Below are 18,484 nucleotides of genomic sequence, written 5' to 3'. Positions count from 1 at the left end.
ATAAAATGCACATTGGCACTGCTGACAAAAGGTCAAAGAATCACTGAAAACATTAGAAGCTATCCTGGAGTTGTGTGTGTGTGTGTGTGTGTGTGTGTGTGTGTGTGTGTGTGTGTGTGTGTGTGTGTGTGTGTGTGTGTGTGTGTGTGTGTGTGTATGTGTGTTTAATATCCACCACATATTTCATGGGAATGAAGCCAGTAGCTGAAAAGATATTTTGGTCTGTTGGGCAGATGAATAAACAGACGGACCAACAAAGCTACGGTAAAGCCAAGAAAAACAAGAAAACTTCTATTAATTTTCAAGCCCAGTGATAAATCAAGTCAGTTGTATTTACATAGCCAAGAAGACGTTGTTTTCCATATCTATCTTTGATCAAATTAAAGGCAAATTGTGAAAAAATGTAAACAAATTCCAATTCCAGTGAGAACTGATATTTTGCTAGTTGTTTTTAGGAAGACATACACATTTAAAATAATTCAATGTGTTGCGGGATGACCTACAAATGGATAAAAGCTGCAGCAGAATCTCTCTCATACACTTTCCTCCAGATTGCATGAAATCACTGTGAAATTTAAATGATTCCTAAATCAGATTGAACTAAAATGAAGCACACAAAAACGATCAAATTAAAAAAAAAAAAGTGTAATATTGAGGTCACAGACAGAGGACACCACCTCCTCCCAGCTCCCTCCCTGCCAGCTCTAATTGGCCAGCTCTGACGGGATTACACGAGTTTCCTCAATTGAACGCACTGAAGTTAAACGCTCCGATGATCCAGGAGAGAAAAAAAGGAGGAGAAAGAAAACTCGACTGCGGTCACTTTTCACACGAATTCACCTACAAACTGTCAGTATATCAGCTGCTGATGTGACACCAGTCGAAATATCTGCTCAGGATTAAAAAAAATTTCTGAAGATCTCCTCCTCTGCTGCTGTTCCACCTACAATGTGTCTCCAACACGCTAGCATTTCGGTGAAGCTCCTCGTCAAGTGAATGTAGTTTCAGACCCTCCAATCGTCATGATGACTCGGATTTTCTGGGATGCAATATTACTGATAAGCGGTGAGTAGCTGGATTTGCGGGAGATTGGTTGATTTTTGGAGTCCAAACCTCACTCGAATTTGTCAAATTATGTTGGAATAAATAATGATCAGAGTCGACAGAGCTGGAATTTTACATAGGCCTATTTTACCTCCAATATATAGATGTTCCTGTGATTGGAGCTACTTTCTTCCTCTTACTCTTAATATTATGGTTTTAGTGACAAGTTTCAACCTAAATGTGTGTGCAATTTTGATTTGTTTCTGTGTTATTTGTTTATATGGTTAAAAAAGTGCTAAAACTAATGATAATCTTAAGAATAATGATGTTTTTCCCTCCCAAACAAACCATCCTGAATTTTTTTATGAGTTGTTTTCCCTCTTCGGTTGTGATTGCATGTCTTCAGAGGGCCCGCTGTGTATTTATAGTGCCTTGGTCTCATCCTTTTAGTGGATGCTTGACCCTGTTACTATTGTTGGGTACCAGTTTACTCAATGAAGCATCAATATTACACTGAAGATCAGGTCACATGATGCAGCGGAGCTGTGCATGGACAGATTGCTTGAAATAACTAGCATGTGTGCCACCTGGTTTTTCTTTAAAGTGGAAAAAAGTCACATTACAGTAATGTTTATTTTTTTATATTTCTATAGGTTCTTTTAGTATGTCTGTGGTACTCAACGGTGAGTTTACAGTGAACTTTTTTGTTTTTTTTGCTATCATATTCCTTCAGGGTTTGCTTGTCATTCTTACATTTTTTCCACATCAAGACTGTGCCACACATAACCAGGTGTTTGTTTTCGTGTCTGCAGGTTCTCTCTTCACGTTTGGAGCCGGGCAGAGCAGTTCAGCCATTATCGAAGCCAACATTTCCATCAATACAAACTCCACTGCTGCTCTGAACACCTCCAGTAGCAGCTCTGTGCCGCCCGGCACCAGCAACTCAACTGTAACGCCGATTACAACGGCAGAGACTAGCATCGATGCAGTTAAAAGTGAGTCATGCTATGTGGAGATCCAAGAATCAAGCTCATGATCCAAGCATTTCAAAGGAAGAAAGACATTATTTCATGTGCCACATGTTCTCATTGCAGCATTGCTTCCAATGTCAGAATTCCTTGTTGCTATTCCTTCAATTTTTACATCAGGACTGTATCATATTTTAACAGGTTCCTTCTTCACATTTGAAGAACAGCTGACGAATACAACCACTGATGCCCCCATTTCCATCAGTACCATCTCTGCTGATGCTCCCAACATTTCAGCAAGCAGCTTTCCAGCAACCAGCAGCACAGACTCCACAACCCAGAGTCTCATTCCTGCTGCTGATGCCTCTACAACCATCCGCCCGCTTAAAAGTAAGTTTCCCTGCCGCCATATTGTGTGGAGATGCAGGAGAAGTTCAGCGTGCTTCCCATGAATTGTACCAGTTATCCTCCTGGGAGCCACTGATTCACTCTCGCTGCATCACAGCAGGAGTCAGCACTGTTTCCCATCCTGCTCCAATGCATTAACATTATGCAGACAATGTGGCGCTCGCTGATAATTGATCCTCTTAGCGTGCGATAGGGCAGCAATTGTAGCAAATTAAAGATCATGAGGGGTATATATGAGCACTGTATTCATCTGTTTGACAAAAGCTGCACCTACGGTATTAAATTATTATCTGAAAAAGCACCTCACTTGCCCTAAAGGCTGTTTTCTTTCTGAATGTTCCTCTCGTTCAACTGCCAAAATCACATGGAAGGAGAGAGCAGTTGGTAGGCAGATGCCTCAGGGACAACAGAGGGCTTTCACAGAGTCTGAAAGAAGCAGACAATGCACGTAGGCTGCAGTCCAAAAGCCCATTTACCGTTGGAATGGAGTGTGTGACGAAGGCTGTAATGCAGCTATCTGTCTGGATGTTCATCGTCCTTCTCACCCTGAGCTCCACACTGTGGCGACTGTTTCGGATGCTTGCTGACTCAGTTAGTTTGTCTGACAGCTTACATGTGAGAAATGCCCCGCTCTGTCTGGGTGCTCGTTTAATCAGATATTTTTGTCCTGTTGGTTTGTTTGCCAGAGTGAAAACTGAGATAGCTGCTTAGGGGGAGGAAAAAAAGGTGCTTTGAAGGCTTTAATTTCTTCTTGAGAATGTTAGTTCCTGCCTGGATGTTCTCTGTCTTAATTCAGATTGATGGATGGAGGTTTTTTGTCTCACTGGGAGTCTCCTTTTGGCTTTTCTTGACTCTAACCGTCCCTCCTAGGTACAGTGAGAGATATAAGCCGCCACAAATCCACACGCAACCCGGGAACAAAAGGCTTCAGTCTACCGTTGGTGACGTGGGTGTCAGCTTTAGGATTTAGTGCATGTTGTTGTTTCAGGTCTCTGCTGAGCTTAGGCTAATTTTAGGTTTATGATATTCACCTGTATTCTGAATTTGGGCACTTGGATTACATTTAATATTCCAATCTGGAGCAGACTTTAAGCATTTAAGGCATTGTGAAGGCAGACAAGTGAAGCTTCTGTGATCCAAGTGTGACCTCTGACCTCCTGTTGGTTCCTGGTTGACATCTGTGCCTGAATTTAAAATAATGCACCCAAATATCAAAAAAAAAAAAAATCTTTTAAAGTGTCCTAGAGAAACAGCCACCCCACTAAAATGATTTAATTGTTGTTACTGGTGTCACATTTTAATGCAAAAGCAGTGTTTTATTCATCAAAATCAGCAACATTATCTCTTGTTTTAACAGAGTTTGTGGCAGCGGCTGTTCGGTCTCATTTCGACGACTGTCCAGATTCCCACCAGCATTTCTGCTTCCACGGCACATGTCGCTTCCTGATACTGGAGGAGGCACCTGCATGTGTGTAAGTCAATGGATTTTTACTCCTAAAATACCACTGGTTGTGACTGTGACGTTAAAAAATCCAGAGTTTTACCACTAAAGCTGAAACTACTCACAGAATTGAAAAACCAGAGAGACATCGTCGTAACAGTATTCACAACATTTTACATGTACACGACAACGTTTGAATTCTATGTTTACATTTCACATGCGGTATTTTAGTCTTTAGTTTAAACTCAGCAGTTTGTACATAATGTTGAAGCAAAAATGCTGCCATATGTTAACAGAAACAGAGGAATTTGATGATCTATAGGTGTTTGGTCCAGTAACCAGTGCTGGAACGCTGGAACTGGGGTGATTTGATGATATGATGTCTTGAGAGGTTTTGTGAGAAGCCACAGATAAGAGGAAACTTTCAATGATGCAGAAAGGCAGCTGCTTTAAATTAAATGAACAGAAAAAAAACATGTTGCAGATAATAAGAAGACATGAGTTGTATGACGTCATGTCAAAGTCTAGTTAAGCTTTGAACCTGTATGTCTGTGTGCTCCATACCATTTTGTTTTAAAACTGTTCAGGTGAAAAGGCTTTAGCATCACCAGATGACTGCAAATGAGGACAGATTTAAATGTTAAATACATTTTGTACATATCAAGACATCAGTATCTCAAGTTCTTCACTGGACAACGTGTCTGTGGGTGTTTTTCTTTTTAAAAATCTATATTAAATGTAAATGCATTATTAAATTGAAGCACTTATTGGTTTCTCAGGTCCATGCTAGCGGTGTGATTTTGGGCATGTTGGATAAAACAAAGCGATCTTCAGTGTTACAGCTACAAGTGTTGGAACTTTACCTGTCAGTGATACTGTGATCATTGGCTGCTGCTTCATATACAATCCATTACCTCCCAGTTTTCATTTCCATTTTCCGCCTCTGTTGCAGGTGTCATCCAGGCTTCGTTGGGATGAGGTGTGAGCATGCAGACCTGCTCGCTGTAGTAGCAACCAATCACAGGCAACAGACCGTCGCCACAGTGCTGGTATTGTGTGTGATTGGGTGTGTTCTCATCATGGTGCTGTGTACAGTCTTACAGTAAGTCGCATGATATGAAATATGTCATATTTAACTTCAGAACAGGTTCACTGGGTTCATAGCTGACAAACCGTGCAGCGTTTAGAACATAATTAACAGTAAAGCCAGGCCATTTCTGTTTAACTAATGAAGTAATGAACTTGATGCCACTGTGATCTTTAAGTAGTTTTAATGAGCTGCTCTCTCCTTCAGCTGCTGGTGGAGGCAGGACTGTCGCAGGCGGAGCTACGCTCATCACTACGTGGCAGAAAAGCCTGGCGTGTCCTGCCATCCATCTGAGAGTGGTAACTGTCTTTATTTCTTTATTTGCACTTGCATTCATTCAAAAGTTTGAGGTCACTTGGAAATGTCCTTATTTTTGAAAGAAATACAGTCTAGACATTGTTAATGTGGTAAATGACTATTCTAGCTGGAAACAGCTGATTTTTAGTGGAATATCTCCATAGGGGTACAGAGGAACATTTCCAGCAACCATCACTCCTGTGTTCTTGCCACGTTGTGTTAGCTAATGGCGTTGAAAGGCTAATTGATGATTAGAAAACCATTGTACAATTATGCTAGCACATGAATAAAAGAGTGAGTTTTCATGGAAAACATGAAATTGTTTGGATGACCCCAAACTTTTGAACAGCAGTGAAAAATCACCTGAGTGGACGTCCAATACATGTTGCATACACTGACTATGTTTAGTGCACAACCATACATTTACATCATGCATGATGCAGATAGATCGCATCCCTTAAGAATTTGTGAATGATAGTGATTGTTGTCAAAAAATTATGTTTTAGACATTTTTTTAAAATTGTCGACAAATCCTGTAAAAAGCAAATATTCTGGTCTGTTTCGGTGCTTTCTGATGTCTGTTTATTAGTCTTTTGTTTCTGATGGAAGTGCAGCCTGTTCAGACACAAACTTTATCTAGCTCAAAGATTACTTTGGGGGGGCATTTTAGTGTTTATTAGAGAGGAATTGTAAAGAGAAACAATGAATATGAGAGAAGAGGCCAGAGGAATAACATGCAGTGAAGATTAGCAGTTGGTAAATAGTTTGAACCTATTGGGTTGAGTCCTGGTATATGTTTTATTATGAAAAAAACGAGTTTCCATACATGGCTGGGCACTGCAGTATTTTGGAATAATTGTCTTTGTTAGAGGCTCTAACTGCAGATAGTCCACATTTTGTGCTGTATTCAATCGTTACAGCAACAGGACACTGTATGATCTAAAATAAAGAGTGACTGTGTTTACTCAGTGTGGCTCATGCCTGTGTTCTAACAGGTTTTGGACAACAATGGATGTACATGGCACTGCAGTACTTAGTAGGACATGTTCTTGTACTTTTCTGGGGTTGTTTTTACATGATTTATTGACAACAATGAAGCTATAGAAAATCGACAACCTCATTCTTTATGTCTCGATATTCTACAGTAAACCTTTATTATTTGTTTTTCAGTGGTTTGAGACTTCTTGCTTGAGCTCTTTGCATCGCGATTCGTTGTGGTCATCTGTCTGGCTCACCAACACTCAGGATTGCATCCAAAGTGGTACAACCAACCAGAGACGAAGCTGTGTTATCTTCAGTGTGACGGAGGTAGGCCATCTTGATGTGGGAGGTTAAATGGGTTTGTTTTTTTCTCCATTAAATGGGAGCTCTGGACTACAACGATCTAGGGACGCGTTCACTTCCCTCGTTGATTCCGTGGAAATACACTCAGAACTGCAACAGTCTGTTTGAACTTCTGAGAAGGAAGCTCCCACTGAATCCTGCATGGAAGAGCTCCATGTGTCCCGATTACTGTTTACCGCCTCGAGGACTTCAGAAATTATGTACCGGGCCATTAATCATCCTGTGTGGATGTCGAATGAGAGAGGCGTTTATTTTGGGCTGTGTGATGACAACAATCCGTTTACTTAAGTCAGGAGACCCCAATTCCTATTTTTGTCTTTTAATATCTTTGCACTTTTTTCATCAGAACTCTACAAGCACAAATGACATTTTTAATAATTTATGGTGGGGGAAACTGATGCTTTAAAGACATTTTAGTGTCTGTTTTTAAAGAAGGAGCTCACGTCACCTGACAGGAGTAGGAATTGTCAACTGGACTGACTGCATATTCGTTTCCGGGACTTCACTCAACAAAGACTGCAATTTAAAACTGTCTGAAATTTTGTTTTGATGTGATTTGGAGGAAAAAAAGAGATCTTGGCGACTCCGGTATTATTACTGAAGAATAAATTATTTGTCGGTTTTGTTTTTTATTCCTGAGCTGTACTTGAACCTTTGAATTGCAGGCTATAACTGCACCAACAGATGCACTTCCTGGGTGGCCACTTTAGTCTACACTACTTTTATAATACTGCACTTTTCTTTTAGCTTGCTCACTGTCTATAAAAAAAACCACTGCACCCACTTCACAATGTAGTCACTAGAAAACGCATCCATGTACAAAAGATGCCAAACACAGCTGTGTCTCTCTCTGCCTGTATGCAAAAAGGTTGGTACACATCCACCTGAAGCATGCATGCACTTAAATTGCAGCTGGTATTTTTAGAACAACACAAAATAGAAGAGTGGTGTGTTATAGCATTGCTTATGACTTGATTTCAGCTTCTGGATTAAAAATGAAAAAGTTATTGCTGAAGGAATTAAAAAGCAGGAATTAAAAAACTCATGTAAAGCATGTGCACTTGCTTTGTGTGTGGAAGAAAATGAATGTGATGGTATTTGTATGCCAAAAGACTGAGAGGATGATGCACTCATCTTTGTTTACAGCATCTGATCATATTTGCATTGCAGAATGTTTGTGTTTATTACAGCACTGAAGTGTAAATAAGAAAAATGGAGGAATATTCGATGTATACACGGAGTGTCAATAGAAAACCATCTATCCCTTTACTTCATCAGATTTATGTTGTCACAGTTGGAAAGCCTCATTATGTCTATTTGTTTTCCCAATGAAGAATTAAATATGCAAGCGTGTGTTTGAGTGCGTTTTTGATGTCTGTCGTTGGACTCATCGCGTGACATTCTTTTCACATCTGAAGCTCTTTCCTTTATTCTTTCTCTCTCTCTCTCTCTTCAAATACCCTAATTTTCTGATGCTCTGCTCCTCTATTTTCCTCTTCCACTGAATATTTCAAGACGCAGAAATGCCAACGCAAAACCCTGAACCCCAGGCACATTTGAACAAAGAGCCCAACTCTTGAGTGCTTTTATAGCTGAAGGAAATGTTTCGGCCCTCTTCCATATTGCTATTCAGTTTTTCTTTTACTTGCCAATTTGTCTTTTCTTTATTTATGTCACAGAATCTTTACCCATTCATGTTAAAACACTGTGCACCACATAATGGTGCATCCTGCCTGTGCGTTACTTGGATCGTGTCCCCCACAACATGCTGTTCTTCCCTTTCGCTCTCCGCATGCGAGGCTTCATTTGTTTCGCAATCCCATTATGTCTGCAATTGGATTTCTGCGGAGCCCTTTAGAGCCGTCTGGCTGAGCTACTAAACCAGCTTTGAATTAAGCAGCTCTTGTGGGTGCTTCGCCTAAAGATACACAATACCCTTCAACATACAAACGGATGAAAGGAGAAGCAAATTGAAGCAAAGACAAGGTTTGAGTTGAATACTTTGCAAGAACAGGGTGTAGATTCGGATTTCGTGGATGCCTTGTGGAGGGCGGTTTTGTAGAACATCAGGAAATTCTCTTGAACTCTTTAAATCTGATTTGGACAAATGTCAATCCCTATCCCTCATAAGACGCTGGAGCTCTGCTGTGAATTGCAATGCCACTCTGGGCTTTTTGCTCCGCTTCTCTGGCCCTTCTGATCCGCAGCCCAACATTCCCAGTGTCTGCCTCTGACCAGATGGTTTGAAATAAGAGTATTTACAAAGGTATTAGGGTTAAGCAACCCTGCCTGGTTCTCTTTGCTGCTAAGCACTGAAACAAATCATTAGGAACGATCAAAGCTTAGCAGCTTCAGATCACTCAAATCACCTGGAAAGAAATGCAATTTTACAGTGGCAGTAGATGAAATTGACAAAATACTGGATACTGAGCAGTACTCTGACGAATGAACACGATTCTCCATGTTTTTATCCTCATGCATCTGGCCAAAATTGTTGGTTTTATTTGTGCCGTGCTCCCTTTAACCACAGACGATGACAACTACAAATGCTTGGAAAATCATAAGAACTAAGCCCCAAAATTAGTGGATCTTTCTTTAATGACCAAAATAAAATTGTAGGTGAGAGTCATGCAACCATTCAAGGCAACATTTATCTTTCCTGTTACAGTATATAAACATTAAAGTTATTATAGCAATGATTCAGTTCATCAAAATATCAGAAAACCCACTGTCTAAATGTCCATCCAGTATCTTCAAGTCTTATTTCTGACCAGCATCCTAAGATATTCAGTTTACAATGAAGTCAAACAGAAAGAAATTCACACTGAAACTACATTATTATTAATTTCTTTCTTGCATTTTCTCACCTAAAATGACATGAAATAATTATTTGAAAATACATTCTCTGTCCATTTAATGCACCAATTTCAGCAGTTCCACTCCCATTAGAGGTGCAGTTATTGTGGCAGAGGGATTAAGGGCTACTTAAACCATTTTGTGCTTCCATAAAGGTGGGACTTGCAAGGCTGAGATTTAAAAAAAAAAAAAAAAAAAGGACAGAGGTCAAATTTGATGCAACCGAGGCTGAAATGTCTTGAATGTAAAGCTCTAAAAATACTGGATTCTCAATAGGTGCAGTTTTCAATGTAGGCATTTGCAGATTGGTACTGTCCATTCAAAGTAAATGATCTCTGTAAAATATTGGAATTTAAAGTGCACCAGCTTATCCAGGTAGATGTAAAAACTAGAAACTGAGTAGCCTTTTGAGACCAATACACTAAGCAAAGAGACGAGTTCAAAAAATGTCATCCAGTATACATGAACCCAGCTTTTGAAACTTAGTTGTGGAGGAATTGTGATCAGCTGAACTTGTCAGTGCTTTATGGACAAACCAAATTACGTGTTTGATATCTCTGTATTAGTTTTTGTGACTCATCAGCTGGTAAATAAGCCAATAAAAGTACATCCAGAATAATATCTGCCATGCTTAGCTCATGCTATATCAAGGATTTACCTCTTCTAAATTGATCTTTTGACTTTCAACTTTCAATGTCATTGTTTTTCCTCATGTGCTCTTTACCCTGAGTGCTTTGTGTATCAACTTCTACCAATGCATTAAGATGCTTTTAGTGTAAGAATAATGGGAGTATTTTAAATTACTTTTTTTTCTTGCCTCTTACTCGCTCATCTTTATCTGATGGAAAAAGGCAATTATTATTATTGAAGACAGCGTGGAATGAATCAGTATTTATTACTTCCAAAGTATTCACAGTTAAAATGCATAATTACACACTGTACATATATTTTATATATTACAATCTCTGATATTCATAATTCATCTCTATACACTTCTGTCAAGAGGATTGAATCTGTCATGTGAATGATGATGTCAACATGGTTATTATCTCTGAAATGATTCCCTAAACAGAACCACAGACAGGCTGAGTAGATTTACACTTGACTGTTAGGCATTAGTCCAAACGCTGCTGAAGCCGTGACGGCAGCTCCTCCAGGGAGCCGAGTCGATGTTCTTGAGGAATGTCAGGTTGGTTATGCTTGTTGTGTCGGTCTAAAAGGAACCCGTGGATGCCTACAGACCTGGAGGTGAGGTAATCCTTCACATAATGGTCCCCAACATGAGCTATGCTGTCAGCTGGTACGCCGCATTTCTGCAGGGCCTGATCAAAGATGGCTGGACTGGGCTTTGCCACACCGGCTTCCTCTGATGTTATTAAAAAGCTGAAGTATGACAGCAGCCCACAACCACGTAAAATTGCTTCTAAACGGTTGTCAAAGTTGGATACCACACCCAGCTTCAGCCCGAGAGAAGAACAACTCTCTAAGGCCTTCTTTGAATCTGGAAATACCTGAAACATAAGAACATTACACTGTTTATTGTGACAGCTTCAGTATATACAACATTCTGAACAGTGATGAAGATGACAAACATCAGGATCAACATTCAAAATGTTCAAACTCCTTTGGAAAGCAGATCCTTTAAAGCAGATCCATAAAGACTATGTACACATTTTCTCCATTAGGAAGAAACATTATTGATGGTGGCATTAAAAATTATAAAAACAACAAAAAGACAAACCAACAGAAATAATACTTTCTTTGTGAGGTATTCTTTAAAATTGAATTCATAATAGAAGCACACATCATCATTCACAAAACAAACGTGCTTTTTCAAATAGAAATTTGTGTGAACCAACATTTACCTCCCAGTTTTCTGCACTGCTGAAGTGATGGTAGAGATTGTGAGCCACGGTGTTGAGCAGAGCAGGTTCCTGTACTCTGCACTGTGAGAGAGTGTCCCGCACCACGCCCATCCACCACGTCTTTCCATTCAGACCCTGAGTGACGCCGTAGTTTGGGTATTTGCTGGAATAATGTCGATACGCCTGGCAGAAAGCAGTGTCGACCTCCACAGGATTGAGGCTAAGGCCCATTCTCTCAGCCTCCCTACAGTACTGCTCTCCCACAGATGTGCGCACCTTCAGCAGGGTGTCTTTCACATCCCATAGCACCCAGCGCAGAGGAGCTCGCATTACACCTGTACAAGGAAGACAAAGACAGAGGACAACTTAACAGTGTGTTCAATAAAAGCACCCTAACCAGGCTGCTTCTCATGGAGCTACCCAGACAGACTTGAACACCTTCTACACTGTAGCATTTGATGGGACAAATTTTGACACGTTGACTTGTCATTGCAGGAAAAGGGGGTGAAACAAACAAGCATTGCTACATTAGACAGTGAGTCACCATGCATTAGAAGCATGGACCCAACACAGCAGTGCACCAGAAATAAAATAATGCATTTAAAATGTGGTATCGCTGTTGTTTGATCCAGGGTTATACATTGCAGGGTGGCTGTGAGATGACAACAGACAATTTCTTTCACACAGATTGAATTGTGGAAATTTTCATCTACAGTATGACAGATTTTTGTGCAGTTTGTACAAAAAATTGCTATATATTTTTTAGCTTCCAGTCTGTTTAAAGCAGCTGGATGTCTTTCCTTACAATAATTAGGCATATAGCTCAAACTGACATGCAAAATACTGTCTCATATAACCATTCTTCCAGTAATACTGTAACTTGAATTCATTGTTAGACTTCCAATTTGCTTCAGTTCGTATTATCTAAAATGCTCACTGTCTAGCTTGTTGGCTGAATGAAATCAAATTACTCACCAGCTAAACCAAACTTAAGCTTAACGCTTGACCCTACTTGGTTAACTTGACCCTACTGTTGTCAATATATTACATGCACTTCTGATTGCATGTGCCCCTTAAACACTGTCTGGTGCACTTTACACAGGATAAGCTGGAGAGAATGCTGGCAAAGCCAAGGGAATAAAATAAAATAAAGATAAGACTGACTTTATTGATCCCTCAGGGCAAATTCACACGTTAGAACTTCATACAGATAAGGCATGAAAGAAGCAGGACAAGAGTTGCAAAAGTACAATAGGACTAATAAATAAAAATGCGATAATAAATGTCTCATAAAGACAATTTACCAGGCATGACGAATCTACAAATATATATGTACATATATGGCATAGTGAATTTACATAAACCATCTGTGAACATATCCATATGTAGGTTCAGCCAATCACAATACCTTGCTAATGCATGGCAACTGCATAACATTTCTGCAAACATAACATTGACACTTTATTTCCAGTCTTGCTCTAGCCTCCTCTCTCGTTTTGCTCTGTGCTTTGGAACAACAGCAACTGTACATAAGGCAATCCCAGCATGCACTACAGCAGTATAGAAAGTAGCTATTGATGCTAACTGATGTGTTACTTCATTTGTGTTTTCGCTACAGTGAACCAGAAATCTGGCGATCACATTCCAAATAGTGTTTAATTAAATCCCGTTAATAACACACGTGGGGACAGTAACTACGTGACATCACCTAACTACAAGTCGCCGTCGTCTTGGTTACAAGTTCTGACCGAGACTTAAAACCGACTGACGAACCCGGGAACCTTCTTTAACGTTTAATTACCGCTATCCAACGTTACGGTCGGTCACTTTGTGCCTACCTACATGTCAACCTCGTGTCGCTATGCTAGAGAACTACACCAACAAAGATATTAACTTACAAAGGTTGTAACGTTACCAAAGTCAAGTCCTCACAGCGGTCAGTAACAAGGTTAGCCCAAGTTAGCTACCTCGCTTTCGCTTCTTCTTCGCTGCATGGAGCCAGAGCTCTGCTGTTGCCGTCTATTGGAGTGTTAGCTCCTTCCGTGGTCATTCTGCTCTATTAAAATTCATAATGATTAATTTTCTACCTCCCAAGTTCTTCTCAGCTATAGTTCAGCAACTGTTTTTATCATTGTGTTGACTGCTATGCGCCCTCTCCATTCACTTATGCATTGTTTACAGTGCAGTGTTATACATCCCGTCCAGCAGGCGGCAGTAAGCAGGAATCAAAGCTTGAAGCCCCATCATGCACGCATGCGCTAAAGGTCACATGCGGTAAAGTCATGTTGGAAAAGCTGCCAAACAAAACAACTACGACCCGTGAACAAACAAACGCGATGTCATTTTAGTTTCAAAAAGTCGGGATTGCCTCTCGTTGCTACCACAATGGCAACTCCAGCTGTTCGAATGTTTCGGAGGTTAGAAGGCCTGTTTTGTGTCTACAAACCGTCCGGGGTTCACTGGAAGCTCGTTCGGGACAGCATAGAGACCAACCTCCTTAAAGGTGAGGATAACATTTCCTTACAAACACAACATTTCTACGTCAGCCGTCAGAGTGAAACGTAATCCAGCTGTGTATGTGCAGATAAGTATAACAAGTCACTCTGCATTAGCTTGAAATACAACTTCAAGGCATCTTATTGTCCTGTGACTGTATCCACCTTCAGGTTTGAACGCTACACCTTCCCAGCCACTTCCTCAGGAGGTCCGCTTCTTGGCACAGCCTAGCAGTGAGACTGAAGCACCCAAGGGCTTAACACTGTCTGCAACCTCCGTGCCTGCATTGTCCAAGCATCCTCTGGGTATGTCTGATGCCCTTTAGAGCTCCTTCTTTTTGATCACCTACCTGTTTGTTCATATACATCCCCACACAAGTGATGCTGGTCATAAAGCTTTACTTCGTTCAAATACGTAACACTCTGCTGTGTAGTGTTAGGATGACTGGTTCTGGGGACCTTACTGACCATGTTAGGGTCAGTCTGTGTCAGTATGTAAGGCTTTATGTTGCTGTGTTCATATTTTGTTCACTTATTTGTTGTTTGGGACCCAAAACAACTAAATTCTTTAAAATATTTAACTGAATTTTACAGATTTCATGTATTTTCAGACCTAGGAATTTTTGCATTTTCACATCTTACATGGGAACCTTTTCAGTATCTCCATAAATATAGTGCCCATAGCCATTAAACTTGGTGTGACACAGATAAAATTATTTCCAAAGGATTCAGCTGCTCCAGCAGAGGCCGCATTTTTAATTATTAGTCACTGAAAATGAAAAAAAAGGTGCAAAAATGTTAATTTTCAAGTTTTTTTTGAAGCCTTTAACATCAGTAGAATTTGATGTATGATAAGTATCACAAGCCAAGCTTCCATTATTTGTTGTTTCAACATGTCAAAATGATGACGCATGGACTCATTCACAGGGCTACATAAACTGGAGTGCATAGCGGTCTACATATTGTAATTATACATATACTGTAATTATACACCTAGATCAGCCCTGTCCTGACACATCCCACAGATGCTCAAAAAGATTTGGATCTGAGGAATGTGGAACTTGTGTGAACAGCTTTTCTCTGTCATGTTCCCCGGGTCACTCCTGAGCAGTTTTTGCGGTGTGTCTTGGTGTATTGTCCTGCTGAGGGTGTTAACTGGCATCAAGAACTGCTGGTGCCATGTGGGTTTGAGGGGTTGGTTGACCTGCAGTGTTTAGGTGGGTGGTACATGTCAAACATCCACAAGAATGTCAGGACTCAAGGTTTCCCAGCAGAGCGTTGCATTATAACAAGATGATCGATGTAATTCACTTCACCATGTGAGTGGTCATGATGTTGTGGCTGATCGGTCTATGTGCTATGTTGCAAGTTGCTTTCATGTTGTCTTCAGGTTGAAATTTAACAGCATTTGAAGCATAATCTACTTTTCTGGATCTTTGTATACATACAGGGTGTCCCTAAAGTCTGGACACATAGGAAATCTCATTAACTGTGTATTTTTTTTGCCTCCACAGATTTAATATGGCTTTGTTGACAGATTAAATTCATCTGCCATCTTTAGATATGTCCATCCTTCATGTCCACTGAGAGGTACCAGTTGAACTCCTTCTTCTTTCAACAAAGCCATATTAAATCTGTGGAGGTAAAAAAAAATAGTTAATGAGATTTCCTGTGTCCAGACTTTAGGGACACTCTGTATACTTTAAATAAACACTGAGAACACAGAGAATCTGCTGATAATTCAACACAACTCACAATAGGTCTCTTGTTCTTCTGACCTACAAATCGATTAAGCACCTGCTGATAGATTAAGCTCACTCTAGCACATAAATGGCTTAAAGGAGCGTGCTATCAATGCTGAAGTGCCTTAATGAACACTGAAAAACGTGCTGCTTGCTGTAATCAGCTCTCCTGTTAATACTGGCCATTCAGACAAACGTCCCTAATGTTCTCTTATTTGAAATGGTGAGTGACACTCGTCATGTTGTACAGACATGTTCTCATGCCTTAGGACATTGCGTTTCTTGATTTGATTAACTGACAATAGCTTGAGCTAAACATAGAGAAAGCTTATATTCTGTGGCTTTGTCACTGCTGTCATTGGAAACATATTAAGAAGGGTTACTAATTGTTTTGTGCCATTCTTGTCAAATTGTGACCCCCCATCTTTTAACTTGTAACAGACAATATATGAAGTCTGGCCTTATTTCAGACGTGTTGTCTGAAAAGATTGGACTAAACTCAAACTTTATTTATTTGTATAGCACTTTTCATGCAGAACAACACAAAGTGCTTCACAAGAATTAAAAACAAAGAAGACAATAAATAAATACAAAGAAAAAAATCACACACCCATACAACATGACATCATCAGGACATGTCGAGGCACCGAGGCTAGAAGGACTATATTAAACTGCAGCTGTTGTGAACTCCGTAAATATATTTTTCCGTATTTTTTAGTGACTGGACCGGAATTCCGGAACATTCGAGTTGGAGTCGGACATCGCCTGGATGCTTTCTCCTCTGGTGTTCTAGGTAGAATTTTAGTGCAGCTTACATGATGAATCTGTTTGTTGCAGACAGTGTTGTGTTTGATTCACAAAGTCTCCCTGAATTTTCACACATTTTGAAACTTTAGTTCTCGGTGTTGGGAATGGAAACAAGACCCTGAATGATCTCTACAGGACACGAGTCACAAGGGTAATTGATCATTTCTGTTGATTTTACATTAGACAGGAATAAGATGCAATATTGGAAACTTTAATGCTTGTTTTATTGCAGGATTACACTCTGGAGGGGGAATTTGGGACTGCAACACATGATTTCACTCACTCAGGTGGAGTTATGGAAAGATCCACCTACGGTATGATACTTTTTTTAGCAGTTCGTAGAAATTGAAATAATTATTCGCTTCCTCAACCTGCACCTGAAATAGCATGCTTTTATATCATCATATTTGAGAAGTAGGTATTACAATTTATGCACCTTTATACCTTTACTGGATACTTTGTTTAGCTTGAGCTAACTGTGCCAACTTATGTGTCTCTGATTCTATGTGTCTTGTTGACCAGATCACATCACACAGGATAAGTTGGAGAGAGTGCTGGCGATGCTGGAGGGAGCCAACCAAAAAGCCTTGTTAATGTATGCCAACTGCTTTTAATATCCTTCATATTTTGGTCAACATTATGACATCTCTTCCTTTATTGCTCCTCCTTGTCCTCACATTTTTCTCTAGACTTTTATATGATAGTGCCACAGTAAAGTACCAGATGATTATCTAGATACAAGTAGATGTGACTTGTTTTTTTCCCCCCCACACAGGTATTCAAATGTAGACATGCATTCACAGGAAGCCTATGAGATGGCTGTCCAAGGTTTACTGGGTCCAGAGGGCAAATCGGCGCCTATTTTGACAGGCTTGCGTTGCATTCATTTCCAGCCCCCCAACTTCATTTTAGGTAAGCAATCTTCACCTGAACCCATGGAACGTCTCATTTTACAATTAAACAGAAAAAAAACTGACCTAGTTTGATAATTGTGTCCTCTGCTTTTACAGAGGTGCAGTGCCTAAACGAAACTCAGAAATACTTGCGGAAACTTGTGCATGAGATAGGGCTTGAACTGCGCAGCACAGCAGTGTGTAAAGGAATCAGACGCACCAGAGACGGACTTTTCACCCTGCAGGATGCTCTGACCCATCATTACTGGACTGCTGCTGATATCACACAGGCCATCCGACAATACCATTCCTCTAAGAAACATAGAAAACGCTCCCAGTCACCTGCGAAGAAACCGGCGTTAAAAACATCAGAAGATGTGACAGCCGCTCAACAAAACAAAGCTAATGAAGAAGCAGCGGTAGGTACAATTAAAAAGCTTGTTGCTGAGACAAGCAGCTAATGAGAATCGGCCTGCTGACTATTCACAAAACTGTTCTGCAGTGAATCTTTGATCAGAGATGCTGGTTTTGTACATTAAGTGAGGAGCAAACATTAAATTGGAGGTTAAAAATCTTATGAGTTGGTTTTAATACACAATTTTCTTCTACACTTACGCATCTCTGTGAATGTTTCAATGCTGTGACAGTAACTTATTCTGTAAATGTTAATATGAAAATGTTTCTTTTTATCGTGAAATAAATTAAAATAGAAAACAAGAATATATGTTTGTTTGTGGCAGAAGTTTCACTTTCTTGGGATAATTTGAGCTATATTTTACTGTTTATAGACAGCGCATTAATACAAAGTAGATTGAACCATGTATGGAGACTTTTGATTGACAAGTAACAAAGTTCACACTGTTTAAGGTCTGTGGATGAGATGCTGAACCTGCTCTCTCTGTACAAATACTCTTCAAACTGGCAAAAGGTCAAAGTCACTTTTATGTTATTTTTAAACTAGATGTTTCTAAAGCCCCTTTCAGACATTTTCCATTAAAGTCGCAGCAGCAACCTTACTAGGTTGGACCTAGGAACATCTTTGTGTTACTTTCAACACAGCACAACAGCACTTTGAGTTGTATGTAGCAATTAAGGGAAGGCTTTTTCCACATTTCAGCACCAGTGTTTGTCAAAAACATCACATAGCCTTACCTCTAAGTATATTAACCAGAAGCATCAGACAGCAGCAGAATCCACATGAGCGTTTCCAAAGGGAGCGTATGGAACAAAAGTGCTG

At 40.0% G+C, this 18,484-nt stretch overlaps 3 protein-coding genes across 5 annotated transcripts; 2 read left to right on the top strand and 1 right to left on the bottom strand.

Annotated features, from left to right (window-relative positions):
* Positions 1–709: 709 nt before the first annotated feature.
* tgfa (transforming growth factor, alpha) lies at positions 710–7,942 on the top strand. Its single transcript, XM_022189219.2, is given in 8 exon segments — positions 710–1,065; positions 1,857–2,039; positions 2,214–2,402; positions 3,778–3,892; positions 4,814–4,935; positions 4,938–4,963; positions 5,156–5,247; positions 6,416–7,942. Coding segments are annotated over 7 exon segments (765 nt in total). The 5' UTR covers positions 710–1,022; the 3' UTR covers positions 5,243–5,247; positions 6,416–7,942.
* Positions 7,943–10,321: 2,379 nt separating this feature from the next.
* Positions 10,322–13,492, bottom strand: hdhd3 (haloacid dehalogenase-like hydrolase domain containing 3). Of its 3 annotated transcripts, none has more exons than XM_022189247.2 (3): positions 13,226–13,492; positions 11,311–11,645; positions 10,322–10,956 (listed from the first exon to the last, which is right to left on the bottom strand). In XM_022189247.2, the coding sequence occupies exons 2-3, from the start codon at positions 11,638–11,640 to the stop codon at positions 10,561–10,563; spliced, it is 726 nt and encodes a 241-aa protein (XP_022044939.2). In that variant the 5' UTR covers positions 11,641–11,645; positions 13,226–13,492; the 3' UTR covers positions 10,322–10,560. The 3 variants fall into 3 exon arrangements, with proteins under 3 accessions (XP_022044939.2, XP_022044940.2, XP_022044938.2); XM_022189248.2 differs by having other exon boundaries at positions 13,278–13,492; XM_022189246.2 differs by having other exon boundaries at positions 13,209–13,490.
* A 12-nt stretch (positions 13,493–13,504) lies between these two features.
* Positions 13,505–17,967, top strand: trub2 (TruB pseudouridine (psi) synthase family member 2). Its single transcript, XM_051948803.1, has 8 exons — positions 13,505–13,813; positions 13,977–14,111; positions 16,266–16,340; positions 16,444–16,505; positions 16,587–16,668; positions 16,877–16,949; positions 17,130–17,266; positions 17,365–17,967. The coding sequence occupies exons 1-8, from the start codon at positions 13,696–13,698 to the stop codon at positions 17,706–17,708; spliced, it is 1,026 nt and encodes a 341-aa protein (XP_051804763.1). The 5' UTR covers positions 13,505–13,695; the 3' UTR covers positions 17,709–17,967.
* Positions 17,968–18,484: the final 517 nt, after the last annotated feature.

Source organism: Acanthochromis polyacanthus, chromosome 5 (assembly GCF_021347895.1).
Source record: "Acanthochromis polyacanthus isolate Apoly-LR-REF ecotype Palm Island chromosome 5, KAUST_Apoly_ChrSc, whole genome shotgun sequence".
NCBI lineage: Eukaryota > Metazoa > Chordata > Actinopteri > Pomacentridae > Acanthochromis > Acanthochromis polyacanthus.
The sequence above is the reverse complement of the archived record's forward strand: the minus strand, read 5'-3'. Positions and strand labels throughout refer to the sequence as shown.

Excerpts from the sequence above, each read along its gene's own strand:
- hdhd3 (XM_022189247.2), bottom strand. The coding sequence starts at position 11,640 with ATGCGAGCTCCTCTGCGCTGGGTGCTATGGGATGTGAAAGACACCCTG. Across the intron at positions 10,957-11,310 it reads GCAGTGCAGAAAACTGGGAG|GTATTTCCAGATTCAAAGAA; the intron begins GTAAATGTTGGT and ends CTTATGTTTCAG.
- trub2 (XM_051948803.1), top strand. The coding sequence starts at position 13,696 with ATGGCAACTCCAGCTGTTCGAATGTTTCGGAGGTTAGAAGGCCTGTTT. Across the intron at positions 16,669-16,876 it reads TATGGAAAGATCCACCTACG|ATCACATCACACAGGATAAG; the intron begins GTATGATACTTT and ends CTTGTTGACCAG. Across the intron at positions 16,950-17,129 it reads AACCAAAAAGCCTTGTTAAT|GTATTCAAATGTAGACATGC; the intron begins GTATGCCAACTG and ends CCCCCCACACAG.